This window comes from Oculina patagonica, chromosome 1, assembly GCF_052425735.1.
Source record: "Oculina patagonica isolate OP01 chromosome 1, crgOcupat, whole genome shotgun sequence".
NCBI lineage: Eukaryota > Metazoa > Cnidaria > Anthozoa > Scleractinia > Oculinidae > Oculina > Oculina patagonica.
Window position 1 is genome coordinate 35,455,552 of NC_135758.1, and position 26,624 is coordinate 35,482,175.

The 26,624-nt window shown below is 40.3% G+C and overlaps 2 protein-coding genes and 1 long non-coding RNA gene across 4 annotated transcripts in view; 2 read left to right on the forward strand and 1 right to left on the reverse strand.

Annotated features, from left to right (window-relative positions):
- LOC144666381 (coiled-coil domain-containing protein 180-like) overlaps positions 1-18,580 on the forward strand; it is a 42,268-nt gene extending 23,688 nt beyond the window's left edge. For both annotated transcript variants that reach the window (XM_078527809.1, XM_078527817.1), the window contains exons 29-46: positions 59-119; positions 210-325; positions 633-717; positions 861-959; positions 1,334-1,527; positions 3,438-3,547; positions 4,309-4,382; positions 5,002-5,057; positions 5,244-5,336; positions 5,601-5,667; positions 5,763-5,907; positions 6,389-6,549; positions 13,375-13,512; positions 13,770-13,881; positions 14,255-14,326; positions 16,440-16,532; positions 16,906-16,982; positions 18,222-18,580. In XM_078527809.1, the coding sequence (XP_078383935.1) occupies positions 59-119; positions 210-325; positions 633-717; positions 861-959; positions 1,334-1,527; positions 3,438-3,547; positions 4,309-4,382; positions 5,002-5,057; positions 5,244-5,336; positions 5,601-5,667; positions 5,763-5,907; positions 6,389-6,549; positions 13,375-13,512; positions 13,770-13,881; positions 14,255-14,326; positions 16,440-16,532; positions 16,906-16,982; positions 18,222-18,350 (1,882 nt within the window). In that variant the 3' untranslated portion in view covers positions 18,351-18,580. The remainder of the gene's footprint in view (positions 1-58; positions 120-209; positions 326-632; positions 718-860; positions 960-1,333; positions 1,528-3,437; positions 3,548-4,308; positions 4,383-5,001; positions 5,058-5,243; positions 5,337-5,600; positions 5,668-5,762; positions 5,908-6,388; positions 6,550-13,374; positions 13,513-13,769; positions 13,882-14,254; positions 14,327-16,439; positions 16,533-16,905; positions 16,983-18,221) is intronic.
- Positions 14,827-15,743, forward strand: LOC144666856 (uncharacterized). Its single transcript, XR_013573244.1, has 2 exons — positions 14,827-15,242; positions 15,550-15,743. It is a non-coding gene; the product is annotated as an uncharacterized LOC144666856 (long non-coding RNA).
- Positions 18,323-23,724, reverse strand: LOC144666811 (AFG2-interacting ribosome maturation factor-like). Its single transcript, XM_078528219.1, has 5 exons — positions 23,373-23,724; positions 22,066-22,142; positions 20,483-20,585; positions 19,602-19,720; positions 18,323-19,044 (listed from the first exon to the last, which is right to left on the reverse strand). The coding sequence occupies exons 1-5, from the start codon at positions 23,636-23,638 to the stop codon at positions 19,001-19,003; spliced, it is 609 nt and encodes a 202-aa protein (XP_078384345.1). The 5' UTR covers positions 23,639-23,724; the 3' UTR covers positions 18,323-19,000.
- Positions 23,725-26,624: the final 2,900 nt, after the last annotated feature.

The following is a 26,624-nucleotide window of genomic DNA, read 5'->3' on the forward strand; positions in this document are numbered from 1 at the left end:
GTTCCTGGACTGTAACAGATTTGTTACTGAACTCAAACTGTGATTCTCATCTCTTTAGAGTATTTTCTGATGGCGGTAATTTTTCAACGGATGAGGTTGATGAGTACAGAAAGAAACTGGTGAGTGCCTCTTTCTTTGTCTGTGTTTGATCTCCTCGATTATCCAATACAGGCTACGCACCTTACTGTGACTGTACTTTCGCATTATAGGAACGTATGGCGAGTAAGATCGACTCTTCAGAGGGATCGTTTATGGCTGAACTGGAGGGAATGGAGTCCAAGAGACTTGAGGCAGCTACTGACTATGCCGGCAAGTTGGAAGATAGGTACGCTAGAAATAGTTCACTTATATTACAAGCTGAAGTTTTACCGCGACGATTAACTTTTTGCTTATTGCAGGTTCCCTCTGCATTCTCCTACTCTTATGTTAAGTTAGGTATATGTGAATGCTTCTAATACAATTTTTAGAAGTCTTGATTTAGTAATGGCACACCAACCCACAAAATAAACTCCCCCGAGATAAGCCTTTTCCTCTTACAATCCCTTTGATACCCAGTGAAAATTAAGATACGAAAGCCACAGGCTTCACCCAGTAAGCAGGGAATTTATTTTATTTGTTGCTTTGCTCTGTAGGTTTAAAAATCATTTGTTTGACTTAACATTCATGGAAAAAGTGACAAGATGGCTGACCAACACACAAGTCAAGGTCAAAAGCGAAGTAAGTTATTAACAGAATATACTTGACTAAAAGATTAAACAAAACAAAGACTCTTTAATTCAGTTTGTTGTTTGTTATAAGGATGAATATCTCTCTGTTAATGTGTGCTGTGTTCTCAAATGATGTTTTCTGTTTTTTCATAGGTCGCATTCAGTAATTCTCAAGCCAAAAAGCTCGCTATCTATCTGTCCACGTTTGAGCGCCATATTGATGCGGTTGAAAAACCCAATCTTGACAAAGAGGTGAGGCGCATGCTGTATCAAATAAATGAGATCCAATTCCGTTTAGTTCCATGATCAAAATGGTTATTCCCCTTTCTGATTGTCATACGTACATACCAATGTCAGCTCTAAGAATTTGGAAAACAATGACAGGGCAATACCTCCTTGGTTGCCAATCAGCTGATTTCCTGACAATTTTTCGATAAGCGCCTCTATGCCAAAAAAAAAAAAAAAAAAAAAAAAAAATCAGCTCGTCGTCCACAATCCGTCTTGACCTTATTTCAGGATCTTCGATTAAGATGACTTTTACATAGCAAAAATATCAATGCTGTTTATTGTGTGTGGTGTTAGTAGAGTAAATAAGTTTTATTTTTCTGTCCATTTGTTTTCTCCAGCAAGTAACAGCTCGTGAGGTGCAAAGCAGCCTCATTCCAATTCTCCAAACATTCCACGAGAGGTCCATGTACTTGAATTGTCTTCTAAACCCAGCCACGCCAAGTTTAGCGATACTGCAGGCTGGACTCAAGAAAAAAGAGGAGAAAAAGGAAGAAGAGAAAAAAGAAGACAAAGGCTCTAAGGGAGCACTCAAGTTAGTTTGAATCTGTTTGAGAAGCGTGTGCAATGTCGCTTAATTCTTATAAGAAATGTCTGTTTGTTTGTTTCTCTGTTAGATGTTAGGTAATTCAATAACGTTCCCTGGTGGATTTGCTAAGTGATACAAACGGCTTAGGAGGCCATCGATTAGTTTAGAAACACGGAAGGGAATCTCAGTTTGCATATTTCCTGGTTTCTGACTGGTCAGAATAGTCTCCCTGCTGCGTTCTATGTACTTAATGATAATAGATTGTCGACATCGTCATGACACTTCTTTGAAGTAAAGAGGTCTTCAAATGTGTTTACTCATTCCTTTTTTCGTAAAGCTTTCTTCTTGAAGAGCACCCAACCGGTATCTGGGAGGCCATGGGTTCGATTCCCGTCGGGGATTCAGAATTTTTCTTTGTCCCATGCTCGTGTCATGTTGAACAATTTTCTTCATTGTTTATCACCGAGCTTGAAATTTACCATCTTTATTATTTACCCAGCTTTCTTCTTGTTCCTTCAAATCCGTTGCCATGTTGAGTGGAATCTTTCTTACCCAACGTTTTCTTCCTTCTGGTGCTTTCGGTTGTTTGAGCGCGGGCTCATCTTTCCCGGCTAAGAGCCTAACTTGAGCAAGAAGGAATTATCTCTAATTTCATTGTGCTATGCTTCTGTACAGGGAGTAGATTTAAATTATTCTCATTATTCACTTATTTCTCTTTCTTCTGAATATTCTCTCATTCTTTCTCTTGCATTTCAGTTAAAGGTTCTAACGCTTAAAACGCCCAGGGTTTTTCTACCATCCTCCCCAGTTTAACTACTTGCAAACCTTCGTATCTGTACCTTGCAGCACTTTATCTTCTCTGACTACCTTTGTGCATCCTTTTTTTTCATTCTTGTCTTTCAATTCTTTGGCTCTCTCTCTCCTGCTTATCGTCTGTCAGTACTATCGTGGAAGAAGAAGTGGAAGATTTATACACAGACTCCAGTGAAGATGAACTGAATCCCACCATTCAGACTCCTGTTGTCAAACACACTATCTTGTCTTGGCGTCGAGCGTACAACTTCCCTTCGCCAGAGAATTTTCGTCACTTTGTTGAGAGTCCTTTCTCACCGACGCATACTGAAGGAAAGGCTTCTCCAAAGTATGTTTGCTGTCAATTCTTTCAGAACTTCTTTTTTTATCTTTTACTTTGTATCTTTCTATTAGGAATGGTGGTTTTTGAGAATTAATCCTTCTTGTAATGTTTTTCATGGTTCTTCCGGAGAAACTCGCGTGTAACTTTGCTCAGACATGTGTTGTGTTTATGTTGTTTGCTGCGTTATTGCTATTATCCACAAGTTTGTGCGGCATTCTTTTACTACTTGAGGAGGTCCAATTTGCGGTAAATGGTCTGTATTTAAGAAATGTAAAACGCACACCCTTGTGTTACAAGAGTACGTTTACTAGGTCAATTTAAAAGTCTGTATAAATAAATCTTAGCCACTGAAAACCAGACGTAGTTTTGCGTACTCTGTTGGCATCAAACTTAGTTAGTGCAAGGTGATTATGGCGGAGAAAGAAAATCGAGGCGCCTGAGGAGGAGGCTGGCCTAATGGTTAGCGCGCTAGAATCCGGATCGAACGGTCCAGATTCGAGCCCTGGCCGGCGTCACTGTGTTGTGTTCTTGGGCAAGACACTTTACTCTCATAGTGCCTCTCTCCACCCAGGTGTATACATGGGTACCGGCGAAATAATGCTGGAGGTACCCTGCTATGGACTAGCATCCTATTAAGGGGGGGGGGGGGGGGGGGGTGAGAAGAATTCACTATCACTGTTCATCTGTTGTATTTTTTTCTTCAAATCTTCCTACTCATAATTTGTTATCTATTGTAACTTTTATTTTTTTTTTCGGCTATGTGCGCTTTTGTCCATCACAGATCAAAGAAAAGCAAAAGGAAGATCTCCCAGAAAGTGTTAATAGAAAGCAACGAGACACCAGATTCCACTGAACCCCAAAACGGAGAAGGCGTGAAACCCAAAAGTACTCGTGAGTGACAGAATCATTTTGTATTTGTCGAATATACCAGTTGTTTGTTATTGTGCTTCAGAAGCGGTATGTGTTCTCCATGTAGTTTTGAATTCTCGGTCGTGCGTATAAAGTAATCTCACAAGCATAAGGCCATTTCCGAGTTACCCAATGCAATGCCTCTGTTTCAAATCGAGTTTACGTGCGAAACCATTCGTATGAAAATGAGTTTGATTTGCATGAAAATGGACCTTTAGGTGAAACTCATTTTCATATGAATGGTTTCGTATGTAGACTCGTTTTGAAACAGAGGCAAAGGGTAACTCGGAATGGCCTAGTACATTTGCCCTTGCTACACAATTGTCACGTGTAAACATTTGCAAGTGTTGTAAGTTTAACGTGCTTTAACTTGAAAACCTTACGGAGACTTTACTGCGAAGTGGATCACATTGGTAGTACTAAGGACGCACTGCTTTAAGTTTTGTCACGTCCCCTTTGCCACTTTTAGCGTCTCATACTTTTTGCAGAGCGGCCCTGAGTTATGGCCTGGCCAATCCTCTCAGTGATGTTCACGCGACGGTGTTCTGTTAAACTGTATACATTACTTCGTCGGATTACTATAAACCAACCATGTTTAACGTGTACGAAATGTTCCGCGATGCGTGTATTTGTACAAGTTTGTTTCATTATAACAGAGAGCATGTCATACACTTACGTTGCTACCGTTACTTCAGTGATACATCAGTCTAATCTGGTTTTATTTTGTTAATGTTTATTTCCAGCGTCTCTCTCGAGGGCAGCCAAGGCCGCAGAGAGTGATGGGAGGCCAAAGACAGTCCCAGCAGCCCCAGGCGAGGTAATTTTAGGGCGTTTTAGGCCTTTTTGATGTAATGATTAAAAAAATTATAAAGCTTTCACCACGACACCCAGTACTCTGACATGTCTGAAAACCACCCACGAATAGAGCGGTTTTTACTTGAGTGTCGAAAGTAAATTGTGTTTGCTTTGGTTTTGCATCACTACGCTTAGTGATTGGCTTAAAAATCTCGCGTAACTTTCTCAGCCAATCAGAACTAAAACCAAAACCAATCGTGACTCGCTCGCGCACGTTTTCCCGCGCTTCGTGCCAGCTACATGTATTTGCTTCGAGTTTTGATTGGTTCACTGGATTGTCTGTGTCCTTTGTGATTGGCCAGAGTAATTACTTTGGTTTTGGTTTTACGACACTCAATTGAAAACTACTCTAAGACGCGTGAAGCTTAATGTATACACCACTTCTTCTATCTGCTAGTTCTTTTATAACATGGATTCCACAGTGACAACTAACTCTTGTAGCTACTGTACACTTGGTTCTTGAGTATCATACCACTGGCGACAAATTTCTATGGTGTACCGGCGCAGTAATCCAGTAAACCATAAACTTACATACTGGTCTGTTAGGAAGTAATCGTTGTATGAATCATTGTTTTTTTAAGCTGAGTCACAAGCTTTTTGATCTGGACAAGCAGGCTGGAAGACAGAAGAGCGCTGGGTGAGAAAATCAGTTTTTGTTACATATTATTTTGTCACTTTTCTTACAGCCTTGTCAATTTTTCTCGTATTGTTTCCATTTTCTGATTGATCGACTCGATTAGGAAACTCTCCAGGAAGTAGTCGACAATAAAATTGTTTTTTTTCTTTTTAAAGTGTTTTGACTTTATTTTATTGATTTTTTTAGAAATCGTAAAGGAAGTGCATCCAGACGTGACCCACTTGGACCCAGATATGACAAGAAGTACTTGGTGTTCGGTGAAAAACTGGAAGAAGGAAGGTATGAGGTTCAACATATTTGCTTCTTAAAATAGCGACTCCCTTTCGTTGTTCTTCCAGGCGTCTTTGTTGTTTCTTGTGCATTGTAATAAGTCCTTGCGTTGTCGGTGTCTTGCCCATTTAAACACTTTGCTTTTACTTTGTATATTTTGTTGGTGTCGTGCGTTAGACGATTTACAGCTCGGTTTAGCTCTTTCGATATTCTATTTGGTGTAAACGTAACATGAAAACAATAGCCTGTAACCTTTTCCTTTATTGGTTTCAGACACTTTATGGCTCGCATCAGAAATATATTGAGGGAAGGCTTAGAGGGCTTACTGGCCACTTCTGAGGTATTGGTGTTTTTCTGTATCTTTTCCTATTTTTCCATTTGAAATCTTACACTCCCCTCACACACTCAGTTATCGCTTATATGTTTGGTCGGTAGATGTACTATCGCCAGAAAGGTCAGCGGACTCCGACTCGGCCCCAGGCCATCCATGAGAATTTCGACTTGTGTGCAGAAGCTTTGGTTCAGCGGTTGACGTCATATAAGACCCAATCTGAGGAATATCACAATTCATGCATTCAAGGTGAGACAGAATGGAAAGATCAGCCTAGTCCCTAGGCGTTCTCTCTTTCCTCGTTGTCCGCGCGAAGTCTGGGATGCTCTTAGGTGACGTCATTGCTCATGATAGAGCCCAGACTCCCTTGAGCCGAGAACGCCAAGGGACCAGGCTGTGGAGAGATATCTTTCGCTTTCGAGCATTTTAAATTCGAGCATTTAAAATTTTCCTGTTCTGTAATAATGTAAAAGCCAGGAACGGGGAGGGGTGTACCGTTTGACCACACAAGTGAGCTATTCCCACCCTGGCGAAGGAAATTCCAAATCTATACAGCAAGACTGGAACATGCGAAACATGTTGGGGCAGAATACCAACATGCCAAAAACCTATAACAATAGTTCCTATTGTTGTTACCTTGTTCTTCAAAGAGTTCCGACTTGGGGAATCTCATTTGCGAGGTATTTTTCAGTTTCTCTAATGTGTAAATGTTTCGTGTTCATATTCACAGAACTTCGCTCCCAGATGCAGAAGTTCTCTGTTATTCTAGTTCACCTTCCGCCGCTGGTAGTACAGATCATATTCGCTGATCAGCTAAGCGAGTTGGAGAAAGAAAGAGAAACGCTAGAGAACGACTATAAAGTCATGGTTCAAGAACTAGAGCGAAGAAAGGTATAGTAACAAGTACATTTCCTTAGCAAGTGTACGGGCCCAAATATTCCATCGAACACAAAACTCTACAGATGACTCGAGGTACATTCAACGTCTTTATTCTTTGAAACTCTTATCGCCGACCGATCCGAACTAACATCAAATACAACTGACCAACAACGCGCGAAAACGAAAAAATACATGCACAAATTACATAACAACAAACAAAAGAACAGAATATAAATCAGAAATGTTCGAGTGCTTTCTAAAGTCTCTTGGGACGCCTAATCGGCCTTCCATAACGCGATCGGGCTTGAACATCCTCCCCCACCAATGACGGACGGTCATTCACATCTCTTTGAACATCAACTGGGGGTCGTACGTCGTTCTGAACATCATCATTGTTCTCTTGTCCTCCAATAGGAGTAGTCACTGAAGAATTCCTTTCACTGAAGACACTGTCTCTGTGTGCCTCTAACAAATGTAGTCTTTGCACAGGTCTGTTGATCATTCCTTTTTCCGTCAAGACTTTGACAGTGCGAACTTTCCCATCTTTCCCAGGAAAGGTTTCGGCAACTTTTCCGAGTTTCCATTTCCCTCTGGAAACGTTATCTTCTGAGACCAAAACGACATCCCTTTCCTTGAGAGGGATTTCTTCCTTTGTCCACTTTTGTCGGACTGTGAGGCTTGGCAGATATTCTTTTAACCAACGAGACCAAAAGTGATTTTGAAGTCGCTGTTGGTACCGGTAACGCTCTGATAGGGACACTTCTGCTTTCTTGGGTAGGTTGTCAGGTGGACTTTGTAAATCTCTTCCAATGGCTAACAAAGCCGGAGTAACAACTCTTCCATCTCTTATGTCATCACCGATGTACGTCAAAGGTCGAGAGTTGATTAAAGCTTCTATATCTGTCAGGACAGTCATCATCTCTGTGTAATTGAGAAAAGCTTTCCCCAACACTTTTCTTAAAGGTTCTTTGAGTTGTCGACAAACTCTTTCCCAATGACCTCCACGATGACTGGCTCTTTCCGTTATAAACTTCCAACGTACTCCTTCGTTGGCCAGTTTCTCTTCCACGACGTTTGGGTCTATCTTCGTTGTCTTCATTCTTTGAGTCGACGCTTTGAAAACCTTTGCTGCTTTATGGAAAGTGGTCTGATTGTCCGAATGAATAACCTTTGCCATCCCTCGACGATTAACCATGCGGCGAAAGGCTTGCAAGAAATCCTCGGTCGTCATGCTGTTCAGCAATTCCAAATGGACTGCACGGGTATCTTCACAAATGAAAATACATATGTAGGCTTTCGACGTAGTTGTTCCAGAGTTTCCTTTGACCTTGAGATACAGTGGTCCTGTGAAGTCTAGTCCAATGTTGGTGAATGGTGGTGCTATCTGCACTCTTTCGGCTGGAAGGGGTGCCATTTTCTGTTGAACTGGCTCAGTCTTCCAACGTTTACACGTTAGGCACTTTCTCAAGACTCTCTTAACCTCTCGTCTTCCCTGTGTGAGCCAGAAGCGTTGACGAAGCACGGCTAAGGTTGTCTCTGGACCAGCGTGACTTGCCTTGACATGAACGTGAAGGATTAACTTCTCTATAACTGGATCATTATGTGGTATAATGATTTGATGCTTAGTTTCTTCTGGAATCTGTGCAAATTGTAGACGTCCACCAACCACAAGCAACTTCTTGGATTCATCAAATTGTGGATCTAGCTTAACAATGCAGCTCTTCTGAGACACTTTCCCTTTACTACACAGTTCCTCAATTTCTGGGAGAAAGACAACTCTTTGTCTGTTTCGTAGCCACGTGAATTCTGACTCCTTTATTTCATCAACGGACAGCTTCCCTTTCTTTGGATTACCACGTAAACGTGACCACTTCAGGATCCATGCAGTTATTCGTACTAAGCGCTGCCAGGATTCATATCTTGATGCGAGTGAAGGAGTGCTTTCTTGTACCGTTGTCAGACAAACAATGTCACTTCTGTTAATTGTTTCTTTCCTTGATTCAATTAAACACTCGTCTGGAACTGCTGTATTAATTTCACACGCAGGCCATTGACTGCCAGGTTGTTGTAACCAGTGTGGACCATTCCACCAAAGCTTGCTGTCTTTCAGTTTAGATGCAGAAATTCCTCTTGTGACCAGGTCTGCAGGATTCTGATTTCCTGGGCAAAATCTCCACTGGCTTGGTGCGACTCTTTGTTGAATCTCTTGAACTCTGTTTGCAACGAAGACCTTCCAACTAGAACTTGGCTTCTTGATCCACGCAAGTGCAATCTGACTATCCGACCAAGCATACACTGCGTCTATCGTGATTCGGAGTGCTTGTATGACGTAACATAGTAATTTTGCAGTGATGAACGCCGCTAGAAGCTCGAGTCTTGGCAGAGTGACCCGTTTCACCGGTGCTACCCTGGACTTGGCCATAACTAAGTTGGATACTCTGTTGCCATCTTCGTCCTCAGCACAAACGTAGACCACTGCTCCATAAGCCCTTTCGCTGGCGTCGCCAAATCCATGGAGTTCAACTTTGTCAACTGAAGACAAATTCCGTAGCAACCACCTCGGAATTTTGATTTGATCAACGTTCGACAATTCATGTTTCCAGATCTCCCAAGACTCAGCAATGTCTGGGTCTAGTGACTGATCCCAATCTAGACCTCGAGTCCAAATTTCTTGAAACAACAGCTTCGGTATCATCAAAAATGGGGTCAGCAAGCCCATTGGATCGAAGACTCTCGAGTACAAGCTAATCAAGCTTCTCTTTGTCTGAGGATCTTCTTCTGTCAAGATGCTGGAACCATTTGTAAACATTAACACGTCATCTTGTGTATTCCATGAAGTTCCCAGCGCTTTTAATGAATCTGACATCTTCTCGGGCTCAGTGGTCGGCACAAGTGTTGGCGCTCTTTCATGAAGTGGTGTGGTTTCCATAACCTTCTGGGAATTTGAAGCCCATTTCGTTAATTGAAATCCCCCTTTCGATAGGAGATCACAAAGTTCATCCTTCAATTGTAGTGCACTGTCATCGTCCGGGGCACCAGAAAGCACGTCGTCCACGTACATATTCTCATTCACTTCCTTAGCTGCCACTGGGTACTCTTCTTCGTATTCTTTCGCGTGCTTTTGTACTGTAGCAATGGAAAGAAATGGAGAAGGTGTATCTCCAAATGTCACTCGGGTCATACAGTAAACGTCGGGCGCTCGATTAGATTGCAAATCTCTCCACAAAAATCTATGACTGTTCTGATCCTGACGTCTGAGCTTGATTTGAAGAAACATTTTCTTAATGTCTGCCATAAGACCGACCTTGTGGCATCTGAATCTGATTAGAACATGTCCGAGATCTGGCTGAAGCTTTGGACCTTTTAAAAGACAAGAGTTCAGAGAAACTCCATCAGGAGTTTTGGCACTGCTGTCAAATACAACACGACACTTCGTAGTGGCTCTGTCTTCTCGGAATACTCCATGATGAGGGATGTATCGTATCTTGTCTGCTTTGTTATCTTCTTCGTCTATTGCTCGGGCATGCTCATCATCAATGTATTGTTTCACTGCCTCACAATACATTCTCGTCTTCTCTGGATTCTTTACTAGACTTCTTTCGGTGGAGACAAGTCTTTGAAAAGCTTGCTCGTAATTGTCAACGAGGTGTGGATGATCTCTCTTCCACGGAAGACCAACTTCATATCGCTCGCCATCGAACCGACATGTATTGTTGAACTGGTCAACTGCATCCTTCTCCTCAGCCGTTGTTTCGCCTCTCTGCTGGTCTACAATTCCGATGGCGTCCAGCTCCCAGAAACGTTTAAGTTGATCATGTGCATTGTACGTCTTCGTCACGGTTAGCATGGCTGTCGTCTCTTCACTCTTCTTAGATCCTGGGACAGGACCACTCAGAAGCCATCCCAGTCTGGATTTTGTTGCGATTGGAGTTCCTGGTCGTCCTCTTTTAATGCTTCCTTGTACTAATTTGTAATACTGGTCAGCACCAACCAGGAGGTCCACAGTAGCAGCTTTCCTTGGGAAATTGTCAGCGAGCTTCAGATTTCGCAGATGATTACATCTTGTTACATCAACGTCTACAGCTGCAAGAGGACCGCATACATTGTTTATAGTCCAGGCATCAATAGAAATCATTTGACCATCATTCGAATCGAGGGGTGTCAGCTTAAACGTCACGCGATTCATTCGTTTGTGTTGCTCTTGACCTCCCAGGACTTTAATCTTCATGTTTGTTGGAGATCCATGTCTTCTCATGTTCAAGTTGTCAGCAACAGCTGTTCTTAAAAAGGTCTCTTGCGAACCACTGTCCAGTAAAATGCGCACGGAACATTCCTTTCCTTCATAAATCATTCTTGCACAAGCAGTTGGCAGTAAATTCTGCTTGCACGTGGAAACAAATCCAGACAAAGTTTGAGTCTCCTCGTCATTTGGTTTCGTCTGGTCTGCACTGTGCAGCAACTGATGATGTTTTCTGCCACACCCGTCAACAGGGCATCGCGGGGCCTTACATGTTCGTGCATTGTGAGCGATGCTTCCAGGCTGTAAGCAGTTGAAGCAAGTCGGTGCTCCTTTCCTTTTCATTAGCATCTCCCATCTCTCATCAGTTGTCTTGGTAAGGGCTACTGGGCATTTCCATGACTCGTGATTTTTTCCACAGAACCCACATTTCATTCTCTTACTCTCAGATGCACCCATCAGTGACTGTGCTGACATATTCTCTTCGTCTTTGCCTCTTCTGCCTCTGTCATACCTCCGCTTGTGTTTTGGCAGTGAACCTTTCATGTCATCGGGAGCTTCTTTACTAAGGACGTGACCCTCCAAAAACTGAAAGAATTTCTTTATGTTAATCTCTTTGTCTTCCTCCTCAGTTTCGTACTTGGTGAGCTCCAACTCCCATTTCTCCTTAAGTTCACGTGGCAACTTAGTATCGAAGATTGGCAGCAACACCATAGACAGACTAGGGTTATCATCAGGCTTAAGACCAAGTGACTCCAAACTTCTCATCCTGTTTCGCAATGTGTCGTACAGATCTCGTAACGATTTTCCATCAGCATTCTCAGGGACATCCAGAACCAAAATAGACTTGACGAGTTCGTTTGCAAGTAAACGTTTCCGACCAAAACGATTTTTTAGGTCTTGAAAGGCTTTAGAGTAGTTGTCATTCGTAACTGAATATCCTTCAATACACTTGAACGCTCTGCCAGAAAGACATGACCGCAGATGAGTAAACTTCTGCACATTGCTTAATTTCCTGTGTGAATCAACTGAAGCAATGAACGCATCATGGAACGCTGGCCATTCCAACACATTCCCTGAAAACTTTGGCAGTTGTAACAGCGGTAACTTGACTCCCGTAACGTGCTCAGTAAAATCACTCGGTGTAGTAAATTGTGAATTGACTCCATTTTTCGCAATAAAATCTTCTGCCCTTTCGGAGATCCGTAATATTTGCGAATGAAAGTCATCCCACTCACTGAGAACTTCTTCCGTCAATTTCTCGTCTTCAACACTCGTTAAAACTTCCTCCACTGAGTGTATACAGTCCGATTCGTACTCATTTAACTTCTTCAATTGACGCTCAATTCTCGCGGGTGCGGCTTCTGCATCCATTAATTTCTCCAACTCGTTGCACACACATTTCGCATTTTTCTCCAGGAAGTGTAATCTTCTTTTGACCGCGGTAATTTTCGAGCCATGAACAGGTCGATCCTGATCCGTTTCTATTCTTGTGTCGTCAGATGGCTTATCGAAGGACCGCATCATCTTCTCAGAAGAATCCTTGATAGCTTCCGTTAACGACTCCCGAAACTTTATAAGCGATTCTTCCACATATGCACCCATTTTGTTAACAGAAAATTCAACTTGATCAATCCTCTGATCTGACTTACGAAGTTGTTCGCTGATAAATGAAATTGACTCGTCTAACTTCAATTCGACATCAGTCATGATTTCCGCAACGGGCGCTTCTTTCTCGCTCTCGTGTGTTGATCTTTTTCTTGGCGTCGGCACAGGCTTAGGAGTTCCGTTTTCCAATGGTAATTTCTCTTTGTAGTAGTCGAGCAAACGTTCTTTTAGACTTGCTTTAGTTCCATCTTGAGACAGCCCGAACGTGAAGCAAAATGTCTTCAAATCCTCGATGGTCAACTTGTTGACTAATTCTTTCGCCTCATTTAAGTTCTTGGGAATTAGTAACGCTTCTTCTGTATTTTCCATGCTCGATTCGGCCGTAACTTTACTAATATCAACCTCGCTCTGCTACCAAAATGTACGGGCCCAAATATTCCATCGAACACAAAACTCTACAGATGACTCGAGGTACATTCAACGTCTTTATTCTTTGAAACTCTTATCGCCGACCGATCCGAACTAACATCAAATACAACTGACCAACAACGCGCGAAAACGAAAAAAATACATGCACAAATTACATAACAACAAACAAAAGAACAGAATATAAATCAGAAATGTTCGAGTGCTTTCTAAAGTCTCTTGGGACGCCTAATCGGCCTTCCATAACGCGATCGGGCTTGAACAGCAAGTATCTCAGTCAAGGAGTTTCATGGACGCTTTGAAGAAAAACTGTATTTCGCTACCACATTTTCAATAATTTGGTCTCAAAAGTGGATTAACCAATTAACAAGATCATTTAGAGTCCGATAGAGTATATTTTAAGCGTTGGTCAGACACTGCAAGGTATGTTGCAACTTGCAAGCGTGCACTGATGTATTAACAAAAGCTATTGCTACAGTCATTTTGCATTTTGTTCACCCGCTGTCTTGACAAAAACTGAAGCTTCTATAGTGAGACAAATTTACTTGTATTTACCGATAACTCAGAATCTACACCAGTCTCAGCTGCGGCCGTCTTTGGGCCATCCTCACAACCGAACAGAGATGGACACACTGTGTGGCAGTGAAGAAAGGAGAAGACAGGAAGCTCTGGATGGAGCTAAACAGCATGCTGAAGCTCTAGCGGTGAGTATTTAGCCTAACGAGAACGAGAACCAAATACTTAACTCCCATCAATCAGCCGATCTAGGCGCTGCAGCTCCACAACTGTAATTTTTCGACATTGACCCAGTACGCTGTTCTCCTTCGAGACAAATCAGCTTGATATGAACAATTAAGCAGAATAGATCGCATAAGCAATTGGTACATAAAGTAAACACGATGATGATGATGATGATGATGATGATGATGATGATGATGAATGTTTGTATTCTGCTTCTCAGAAACTCGAAGCCCAGTTTGCAGGCGTGTTTATCGAGAAACTTGCGCAGACATGTGAAACCATGTTACTTCAGTTTGATGCAGTTCTCTCACTGGATGACGTCGAAGTGGGAAGTAAGTTCTTGTTTGTTTAGACAACTGACAACCATACGTTCTGCTCAGACTCGTATATTTTACTATTCAGTAGTTTATTTTCCCCGTCATTTATCTTTGCGCGTCCCGCCTATATCTCTGGATTGCTAAGTTAATAACGATAATTTCGTTTTGCTGGTTTAATGGGGTGTCTCCGACTCTCTCCGGAGATCCTCTTTGTAGTCCCACGCTAGTTACAAACCGAATTAGTAAAGGAAGTCGATGTCAATTCGACCTAGAAATATGCTTTTTTAGAACTTCTAAGACAAAACGCGCCATAATTGTAGATATGGAGGGGCTAAATGAATTAAATCGATCGTTTTGTTATATTTACTGAACTGTTTTGGTTTTACAGAGGTTGAACCCAAACCAAAGAGCACCAAGAGGCTACTTAGAGAAAAAATGGCCGGCGACGAGGACGGCAAAGGTAACTAACCTGTATTGCAGTTGTTAGGTTAAATTGCAGATAGTTTCTGAACGCAAATATCTTCTTCCGCCGCTATTTTCGATGTTATCTGCATTGTCAGAAGGCTAAGTGCTTTTGTTGTGTAGCAAAAAGGCAGCCATGCGACGTCATAAAATCTAAAATGGCGGCGCGCAAGAGATTCCAACTGTTATGTCGAATCATACCGTTTTTGGTGTTGTCTCAGAATGAATACATTTGTATTATTTTCCTTATGTTATTTTTAAGGAGGCTCGATGTAGTTTTTTTAGCCCAAGGGTGGACGTTTTGAAATTGAAAATTATGTAGGAAGCCAATGTTTGATTTTGCCAAAATACACCATAATGATCAAATATGACCAAAGTTTTATTTTTTACTGGTCATTAAGTCACAAAGGTTACCATAGCAACGATTGACGTTTTCTTTTGTTTACAAACTAGCTTGATTTTCTCGAAATCTAAATTGACTCTTGGTATTAATTTTTAGGCGGTAACGCCTATATGCTATGGCCCGGTGGACGGCCGTGTGAGGCCGGATTACTCCAACCGAGTAGCACTGGGAACTAGGCACTTTGTTGTTTACTCAGTTTCGGTACGCCATCTTTGATTGTCAATGAGTATGAATCAACTTTAAGAGCATCCATCGGCAAAACGCGTTTGATTTCTAACGTACAGTTAAACGGAGTTTTGGGGTCAGGGGAGAATGATGTACTGGATAATTGTGAGCTCGCTTAAAGAACTTTTTTACCGTTGTACGTGTATTCGAAGTCGGCATACGTGATGGCAGACTAAGTTGACTGATGTTGAATTTGACGAGTGAAGGCCGGTTAGTGTCATAACTTTTGAAACCTTTCCAAAAGGGAGACCGATGGCAGCAGTATCTTGATTTATAGATTGCAAAGGTGAGCTATCTGAAATCATTGTTTGCTTTGACGTGCATTGTTGTCGATAATATTTAACTTTTCCCTTCGCGACTCGCCATCTTCCTTTTACTGCTTTTGATAATATTTATTCGGGTGTTTATCTCAAGCCATTAAAAATAACACAGTGACGGTATCCGTATTCCTATTTTTACGAGAAGCCAGAGTTCACTCAGAAAGAACTTCTACCCTATTGCTGATTTAGCTGATCTAAAATGTTTTGTTTGATAAGTTGCATAAATGCATGTAAGTGATTCTAGTAAGCGGTGTTGACTTCATTACATTTCAGACCATTTCAATACGGAAATTTCACACAATCTTCAGTATCGACTAGGGGTGGAAATCAAATCTGGGCCTTTCTGTTGCTAAATGACGAAGTTCATAATGATTTAATGTATTTATCTTATCATACTGTAGGTTTGTAATGTATTGGAGGTTCGTTTTGTAGTCAAGGCAAATAAAAATTAAAATGAATAAGAAAAATGCAATTTCTGGGATCATTGTAAAGCGTTATCGCCTGTGCATGCATGTATGCGTGCCGGTTATTTGATATGTTAAAGTTTAGTAGATTGGCTAACTGTTGTCGAAATTATAGAAAAATCTGTCAGAGCGTTTAAGAGTAAATCAAGAATGAAGTTTTTTGTAACTTCTCGTAGTTCCCTACAACTGGCAGTCGATATGTTCTAAAAAAGCAAAGCAAAAACTCTCTCGCTTTTAGTGAATGGTCTTTGATGGTGTAAGTATTTATATTTCATTTTGAATGACTGCGTTCAAAAACTACGAAAAGATTTAAAAGGGCCTATTTCACATCAACACGGTATTTTTTCATTGTTGATTTATTTGAAAACGCTCTTACAGATTTTTCTAAAATTTCGTCAACAGTTTGTCAATCTACTAAACTTTAACATATCAAAAAATTAATACCAAGAGTCAATCTAGATTTCGAGAAAATTAGGCTTGTTTGAAAACAAAAGAAAACAAAAATGGTTGCTATGGTAACCTTTGCGACTAAGTGACCAGTAAAAAATTAAACTTTGGTCAGACTTGATCATTATGGTGTATTTTGGCAAAAATCGAAGATCGGCTTCCATGATAATTTTCATTTTCAAAACAACCACCCTAGCGCTAAAAAAAACTACATCGAGCCTCCTTAATTGATTACTTTACTTCCTTTTTCAGACAAATTGACGCCCTTCCCAACTGGCGGAACAACTTGGGAAGGACTGCCAACTAACGTACTCGTTCTAGAAGAGCCTGTCGACAAGAAGATCAATATCCTTTGCATCTAGTTTTAGGAGAATTTGTCAGTCATTTTGGGTGGATGTAACATAAAAAGTCACCGTAGTTTCCTTTGCAGTAGTAAGTTCGATCGTCCACAGCATGAATGGGTGGGGGAGACGAGGGTGGGGATTAGTCCTTATAGAAACGCTCGTTTACGTCTCGGGTTAGCACAAGCTTTTGAGTTCTCCCATTGACCCAAAATCACTTTTCGCGTTTGGCTGCTAGTTTGTAAAGCCAATCTCGAGGCGCTTTCTTATTTTTTCTTCAAATCCGCGCTTTTTGTAGCTGCTTAGCTATTTAATATCCCCTTGGAAGATTATAGTACAACTGTGTAGGGCAGAAAAATTCTTTAACTGTTTATCACGAACCCCAACTGTGAAAACTGTCAAGACGACCCAAGGTCATCTAGCTGTAATGAAATCACGAAACAAGGCTTACGAGGTGAGATTCATTCACTTTTTAAAGTTCAAGTCTGCGTTTGACTGTGGTTTTTTTCATACGTAGAACTGACACTCGGCCCCTTGTATAAGCACCGTGAATTAGTCACATGAATATGCGAGCGAACCCGGAAAGTTCTGATTGGATCGAGTCTGAAAATATCGTACTTCCGGTTGAATTGCGCATGCTTTGCTGCTTGTTTCGCGGCTCCGATGCTTGTTTTGCTCCGTTTGACGCCGAGACCGAAGGCATTACATGGAGAGTCAACCACTCGGTGGAAGGCGCGGTGGCCTAATGGTTAGCTCGCTGGACTCCGGATCGAGGGAAGCCGCGGGTTTCGCCCATAACAAGTTTCAATCTTGTTTTAATCTCATTTCAAAATATATGTTGCCATTACATGTACCTATGTCAGAAATACAATCTCTAAAAAACTCTCGATTCCTTTTTTTAGTATTCGCGAATCCGTATTCGTAATTTGGCGTGCGAAACTTATCTTTCGTGTACAAAAGATTTGCAACGATGATGTGTTCCACGCGCAAGCGTTTTCAACAGCATTTAATTTGCTTCAACTCAAAACAAACGCGACCTTCTCGAGAAAATAAGTGCTGCAGATAAAAAAACAAAATCATAGCTATGCTTTTTCGATAAACGTTAAACGTCTCTGCAGTATTTTGTGCTCCATTGTCCGTGAAAGTGATAACTTGTTCGTTTTAACAGTGAAATTGATAACTTGTTCGTTTCAACATTTCATGGCCTCAGGTCAAGTCACTTTTTTTCAAAACCTTCATTCTGTTATGCACGTTAGGTTGACGTTTTTCGAGTTAGATTCTAGACGTTTTACTTCTGGTCGAAACCATTCTTGTTCTGGGCGAAACTCGTTATGGGCGAAACTCGCTATATCCAGATCGAGCGGTCTGGGTTCGAACGCTGGCCGGGGTCATTGTGTTGTGTTCTCATCGTGCCTCTTTCAACCCAAGTGTATAAATGGGTACCGGCGAAATAATGATGGGGGTAGCCCTGCGATGGACTAGCATCCCATCCAGGGGGGAGTAGAAATACTCCTCCGGCAAGTATGGGCCACTTGGCTCAAGGCGTTACCTTCCCAATTAACAATAGAGCCTCAAGACGTCGATGTCACTACCACTCGAAAACCCGGAACCAGAACGTCCAAAAGTTGAATGCCATTGCTCGAATTGTTCTGAAGATTGATCTTTTAATCGATGTATCCTTTTCGTCCCGTAGGATTATAAAGAGAAGTTCGAGTCTCGTCTGACCGCCATTCGAGAGGCAATGAATGCACAGATCCAGAACGAAGAAAAATGGACAAGAAGCTGGAAACGATCGATAATTAAAATAAAAGAACTTTATTGAAATATTTTATTTAACAGCAGTGTTTCGAGAGACAAACTGCTTTGAGTTTGAATTTTAGAAGAGCTGATGTATTGTTTGGTTAACATCAAAAATAGCAGTGAGAAAAGGAAAAAAAAAACACATTTTCACATTGCGTTAGTTTTGGGTCATATTTCTTGTACAGGTATTTATCTGGTCCGACCTTAGAAACCAAGACTGTAAAAATGTAAATAAACAGCTTGTTTATAAGACGACTGTGTATTGTGTATTTATTAATTTGTCACTTGAAGGCTCTGGATAGTACGAAAACTCCCATTTCCAGCGATTTGCGTAAATTGTAACATTCCCCCACCAGACTGTTATCTCAATGCTATCTTTTAGTCCATGTAGTCTTGTATAAACGAGTTCTAGATTTTTATCTCGAGTCACGAACGAGCTTGGGTAGGTTCCTGTTTCGAGAACCAATGGTAGATCTTGGGTTGGGAAAGGAAGCGATAGGTGAATGCGGGAACACAGTGAGAGCCATCTCCACACTTTCCGGGAAGACCATATCGGCTAACTTCGCTGCGTATCCCACTATAAATGTACATGTAGGTGACAGATTGTGTTGCGACTGACGTGAAAAGCCAGGTGCTTCTGTAACTGTGTCTTAGACGTAAATCAATCCATTTTCAGGTTCTGTTTGCCAGGAATACTCCTACCTGCTCCATAATATCTGCAAAAACAGTGAAAAAGTTAAGAAACAAATTTAGGTTACAAAGCGAACTATTTGTGTGACGCCGGAAAAAGAGCTGGTCACCTTGTAGCAAAAACAACAGTCTTGGATATGAAATACTCCCCCCTCCCTCCCGAGGGCATATTTTCTCTCCAATTTGGTTTTTCGTTGAAGGCAATTAAGATGGTTTCCGCCGAACATACGTACAATACAGGCAAAAATAAAGTTACCAAAGACATCTCATAGCATACCAAAACTTGGCTCTCAAACTGACCCTGCCGGAGAAAAATGGATTTGAAATTATACATGTATAAATTTTCAGTTAAAACGGACGTTTCGCGCCAGTTAAAACAAAATGGCCCGCATTTTAAACATTTTTACGAGGTTTGACTTTAATTTTCTCGAGAACGCTTTAGAGGTTATCACGGGGCCACTAAGACAAATGAATTTCAGTGAGATGTTTCAAATAGTTAATAAAATGTTACCGAACTATAATAAGTACTGAATTCTTGCACTTATTGCTGGAACTTTCAGTGGAATCCATCTTAATGTTTTACCTCGTATTTTGTGAGCGTGCCTGTCGTGTGTGGAGCACCATTCCCTGACAGCCTTATGTACATTTGCCAATGGTGCCATGTATGTTATTCTCCCCAAAATATCAACTTTGTCCTCATATCTTTGTTATGTCAAGAAACCTGACAACACGGTCATTAATGCTATACAACTAAACAGTGCATCAATTGTTTTGTAAAACTCTACCACAGAGAATGTAATATAAGGGCAGGTTCCACAGTTGTTTGCTCTCCCCCCCCCCCCCCCCCCACCCCCCACTGTCAAGTTAAATAAAAAGAACAACTAGTAGAAGAACAGATGCTTTATAAAGTGTTAATTTTCCACTGCCTGAGTGAAACGAAATAAGTGTAAAATGTTTTTCTCACACACCACTGGGACCTGGGAAAGGGTCATGTTACCTTATAACTGACCTTTTCCCACCCACCTGCCCTAAAATTTTTAGTTGGCGCTGTATCTTTTGTTAGCTTTGCCATTGTGTAATTTTCCCTATGATGCAGGATGTACATGTATGGTTTTGTTGAGTTTGTAATAAAGGTCGGGTGGCAGTCGGCCTGGCATGGCTACCAGTGGTGTGTGAGAAATACTCATTTATGAACATTCACTTATTTCTCACATTTTCTCTCACCCCTCTTTCCACGTACAAAACTCAGAAAATGACAGCAATACGGCACATACGTAAATTATCCACCGCTATTCATAATCTGCTGTAAAATTGCTTACAGAAAAAACTTACACTAATTTTTCATATTTAACAGGTATAATAAGTGATATATTGTGCATTTATCAATAAACAACTCCTCAACCTTCACTTCAGTTCTTTGTCAGCTATGTCTATCTAAATCCACCTTTGTTTTTTCAAGGATACAATTCATTATGAATTCTTTCCAAATCACTAAGCCACTCCAGAAGGTCTGCTATTGAAGGCCGAGTGGGGGTTCCCTCACACACCACACTCATGGGAAGAAAACCTAACAGAGGGTCAGTTTAATTAATTAAAAACATTGTCCGCAACTTCTGTAAAACCAGTTCAAACAAATACATGTAGTAAAAAAATAACATTACAATACATGTAATCCACATACAAGGAGAAAAGAGCATGTCTTTTGTCTGTAGTTTTCAAGAAACTTGTATGTGTACATGTGCTATATGCTACCACACTGTATACCAGTACATCTGATTGAAGAAACATTGACCTACGAAAGCATAAACCGTAAATGATGTGACTCGAATGTTAACTGGGAAATCGGAAAAAGTAATCGTCATCTGTGACAGAATGAACATGATAATAAGACGGGTTGCATAAATAATGCTCTTACAGCTCTCAAAGAAAGAAAATATCTTGATTATAAATAAATAGAATATTACTAAGCTTACCAATGCTGTCTACCCAGAGTCCCATTCGGCTTTATCATGCATGGTTTATACTTTTCACAGGGTCAACGTTTCTTCAATTGGTGTAACTGTATTAACCATTACTATTTGGTTATAGGTAAAGTCTGTCTCCAAGCCATGAGGCCCATACAGTACAGCTGGAGCTTATCCCGTTTTCCGTAGCATTAAGCGACTAGGAGTATTGCTACTCCCCCCTGGATGGGATGCTAGTCCATCGCAGGGTTACCCTCCAGCAGTAAATTGGCCGGTACCCATTTATACACCTGGGTGGAGAGAGGCACTGTGAGAGTAAAGTGTCTTGCCCAAGAACAGAACGCAGCGCCCCGGCCAGGCCTCGAACCCTGGCTGTTCGACTCGGAGTCAAGCGCGCTAACCATTAGGCCACCGCGCCTCCCACTGGTTATAATGACATTTTAATTTCTTATTCAGGTTCTTGTAGGTTGTGTCCCTCTCTGTCCTTGTATAGTATGTCATTTAAATAAATTTTTTACAATGTTTCTCTAAAGACTATAAGCAGTGTCTCTTTTTTCTTAGCTAAGAAGTAAAAAAAAAAATTGAGAGGGAAAAATGGCCATTCATGATCTGGAGGCTAGATGTATGGGAAAAAAGGGAATGCAGACAAAGCTCAAAGAAAAGGCTTAAAAACTGAGAATCATATCTAACCGACAAACTATCAGTGTATTGTTGTAACTCACCGACGTCGACAAATTGATAAGACAGTCGCTAGACTGCTGATTGGCATGCCAGGGCTGTGCTCTAAGGGCGCCCGGGTGCCTCAGGCGACTAACTTTTGTCTTTGGGCGACCAGATACTCTTATTTCTTTCATATAAGCTTCATGCTGGGTACCCTGGATCTCATAGTTTGGAACCTTTGGGCTCCTTGTAATTTTTCTTAGAGCACATCCTTGCATGCTTGCTTATAGCTCAGCTTACCTCAGTTGAATCATTTTTTTAAACATTAAAGATGTACTGATTATGTGGTTATATTTTTGAAATAAGAAATGTATAGTATAAAGAAATGCTCACTACCACTGCAAACAAACATGTTGGACTTACTTGAATGGAGTGTGTAAACTTCTAAACTACTGGACCAAAGTGTTGACATCTTTTTTGAAACAGTTTTGAATGTATTCCTTAAAGAGATAAAAATAGACACAAATGGGTGTCTTGGTAAATAAGATACATGTGGAAGTTTGAATAATAAGTTTGAATAATTGTGCAATATAAGTTAATAATTTATTATTATCTTATTTTTATTTTAAGACCTAGATGTACAGTAGTTCTTTGTCAGCAAATAGAAAATATACATACTGTAAGCTTTAATAAAGAAATAAGAAACCTGCTTGAGTGCATTGTTGAGTTATATAAGCATGCAGGAGTTTTTAAGAACATGAGGGAAGTGTGTAGCATGGCGGAGAGAAGCACAAGGTGCAGCCGAGTGCTTCTCGCACATCTCGAGTGTTCTTAAAAATTTCCACATGCTTTAATATAACTCGACAATTCTTGAGCAAGTTTTTTATTTCTTTAATAAAACGTTAAAGAAATTATGTGAACTCAAATTTGTGAAGTAACTCGTGTGCAATATAACTTGATAAAGCATACGCATAACGTAAGCCATGTGCTTTGTGGGGCTATAATGAACTCGAACTGACCAATTAAAGTGCGTACAATTCCTCAAACATTTTATAACACTCTTCAAGACATGCTGTACATGTGCATACATAGCATACATGAAACCAGAGGTATGCATGCTTCAGGCATACAAGTATCTTTGGTGTAGGATGCACATGGAATGCACACTTGACATGAGAAGCAACGCTCCCATTGACATGGGCCTGATTAAAGAACAACAGGTGGCCATGGGATAAAGTTTTGTGGGTCACTTTTTCTCTTTTCACACCCGTGCATCTAATACACAGTTGACTGACATGAAAATTATGTATCTCAAAGTTACAATGTACACTGTTGTAGCTAACTAGGAAACGTTGTGGAGGCAAATGTTTCGCAGTTAAGCCACAAGGGAAACATAGGTTGCGGAAACAAATTTTGCTTCTCAGGAACAATTAAATGTTTTTGCCTCTGGTCAAAAACATTTTTTCCCAGACTTAAATTTTGCTTCCAAAAGATATGCTGCCAGTTTAGCCACCGTGGAAGCAATCTTGACTAGTTTATGCGCATGCATGACACTTTGTTCCTAGAACATTATTTCCTCTTTTAACCACCCAGACAGCACACATTTTCCTTGCTCCCCGCTAATTTACCCACCTAGGAAACATGACAAGGAACAAATGTTTCTGCAACAATGTTTCCAAGTAAAGGCAGCCGTTCAAGTTAACTATTTTAAACATATAAAAACAGCTTACAGATTCTCCTGCAGCTTTGTCATGATATATTCTGTTTGCTTTAACAGTTTGTACTGCAATTTCTCTTTTAAGCCTTCAAAATCATCAAGTGGAGAGCGCGTGAAACAAGCCTTCTCACACGCGTGCAGTTGTTCCAGTGGACTTGTTAGCGATTGAATCAATTCATTCGAATGACGCTCGGTTTCTTTCCACAAATTAAGTTGCCGATCGACCTCCTTATATGTCTTCGCAAGCATTTCGAGGCAAAGAGCTTCTTTCTTTTCCATTCCATTACAATAATAAACGAACAAAAACCCTCAAGTTTTGTCAGATATCGGCGCCATGTTGTAATTTTGCGCCCACACGACTTGTGGTCAGTGGTTGTTAATGGCAACGATGCGTGGTATAACATACATGGAGTGTTCCGTAGAGTGTGTTTGTTCGCGTGTTTGGCCTTGCAAAAAGAAGAAAGTGACACTTTTTTCTTCTACCCCAAACCTAAATGCCCTGTCCACTAGTGTATGGACAAGACCAAGCTTGTAGGAATAGGGATGTAAAACCGAACAAAAAAAATTATATTAAGTAATTCTGAATAGGTCTTTTTAAGAGAATCTGATGTAACAGGAAAATTCAGGGTGACTATTTATTGTCAAAGCATTACAGATGATAGGTTTATCCATGTATTGTGCATTGTAATTTTTATGCAGTGGCATCTCGCAGAGAAAACGACCTTATCGCTAACATCCTTAAGTTAGGCCCTTCCCGATTAGGATAGTAAAACTCATTTACTGTCCAAAAAATGCTCAAATTTTGCTCATTTTGCATAAAAATAATGTTCCTTTGGTTTGAAAATGCTTTGTTTTATTCACTTTAAAGAAACATATACAAAATAAGGCCTCGCGTGTCTTTTAAATTAACTGAATAAAGTAAAAACATATTTCTATTTCTTTTACACCTATTTAACATTTGTTCATGTTTCTCAAATCGGTCTGGTATAATAAAGTTGAACACAACTTCAGTTTTGCTTCGCGACCTCCTTCTATGACCTGTAGGCCATTTCGTGACGACAGGCGTGGCTGACGCCATCTAGTATTGATTTTTTTGCAAGGACTGGGCACAAAAAAAAAAGAAGAAGAAAAAAGGGATTTGCAAATAATCAGTTTCGTTCCACGTCACTGAACTGTTTGTTGGCTAGGTGAATGGTGGCTATTCCGAATGATGTCTAAATTGAGTAAATTAGCTGATGATAACTTAAGCTGCAGTAGTCAAAGAAATGCTAAGGTTTTTTCTCATTAAATTAAATAAAAAAGGAGTAAAGTAAACATCAACTGAGAAACTGATTACAATTCTAGGCGCCTTTGATTAAACTCCGGCGTTAATGACTATGCCATTTTTTTAGAAATCTCAAGTTTAGCATGGAACATCTGGCAAAACTATTTATCGAAATGTGTTCTGTAAACCTTGTCTTTTTAGCGTATGTGCTGGGTATCGTTTTTGCATTCAAGATAAAGTAGTATGGTAATTTAGTGTTTTAATGTTGCATCAGTAACCATTTATTTAAGTAATAACAATAAGATATATATTTTCTCTTTATCAGTTTTGGCAGAACATTCTTGAATATGTATGTCGTTTATGTTTCTCGGAAATGACACCCGTGGTGATTGTCCAATACTTAGAAAGCGAATTCACTTCCTGTATTTTTTCTTAAAATCACACTATTTGCACAAGACAAGAATTTTCTTGCAATGCATTAGCCTACAATTTTAAAATACTCGTTCAATCTTGTACGTATTAATTTCAGCATCTACGGCAAACTGAGGACCTAACTGAAGACAAACAGGAATACAAACGGGTATATATTACTTTTATATCAGTGTTACAAAATTGATTTGCTTCAATTCCATGGAAGACGATACAAACAAATCTATAGCGACTGGTAAATAGGTTGTAAACAAAATAATGTGGTGTGGTGCCTGGTGAGCCATAAAATTTTGGTTTTGTGAGTTATTATTTTTGCTGACAATGCGTTTCGTGTCGACGAAAATAATCGAATTGCAGCTGTTTGACAGTGACAAGCTTTAATCAATAACTGTCACAAATAGCCAATCACAGTAGATCATAATAGCTTTCGATGATAAAGTGTGTTGAATAAGGATTGTTTCGCCGGGCTGGGCGGCGGGTACAAGAAACTGTAATTTATAAAGCTACGATCTCTCTTCGTCAGTGATCTTCGACGGCTGCGGGCTGCCAGTTCGTAAAAGAGTATTTGTTCCAGTAGCGAACCATTTTTTAACTTAACCAACAGACGATCTGTCTTAACTGAAACGATCCCAGGTAGGCAAAACCATTCAGCCATAGTTCCCAAGTTAACCCTAAGATTGATTCATATGGCAGCATTGTACAGTGGAACCTCGATACAACGAAGGGCCAAGAGACTGGTTAAATATGTTCGCTGTAACGAAATTTCGTTATATCAAGGTTCTTTTCCCTATATTTTACTGTTAACGGGGCGAAGAATATCCGTTCATTATACTGGTGCCTTTGTTATTTTGAGTTCGTTAATTCAAGTTTGCACTGTAATCTGTCGTACACAGATATCATCTCCAGATAGCCATCATCTTATACAGCTTATAAAAACCTATGTTACTTATTTGCAAAGATTAATTTAATATCAATTCGGGCAGTGAAACTTCCACTTATAAGATTTCAAACATTAGAGCAACAACGACAAGTGTCGGCCTAAGTTATAAGGGCGCAAAAATAATACTTTTTGTGATTCAGTATTTGCTAACTTGGGTCTATTTTGAGGAGTTTGCTACAATTGCTCCAGGCGAAAAAGTTTCTCTAGTCTCCTTTGTTTTTAAAGAGAGCTCAGCCATGATCATCAAGAAATCAAGAAAGAAAGACAAAAAGTATGTCACTGTATTTCCCAATCTTTCTAAAAAACATTGAAAACACTTTTCAGGAAGCTTTTCAAATCCTATGATTCGTTCAATGCCCTTCGCGTTTGTTTGGAATTGTTTAACGGTTATAGCATTTCGAGTAATGACTAAACTGACAGAACATTCATTTTTCACGAAAGTGAAAGCATCAAACTACTGACGTCAAAACGTTGTAACGCATATTATTTTACTTTAGTGAAAAAAGCAAATAACGAATAAAAAAAGACAAAATCGAGGCTCCAACTGCATTTCTTTGGGATAGACAATGACACTAAATAATTAAAAATTTAAACATTTTCTGAGAAATATAACACTGTTAACAAGTTTGCAG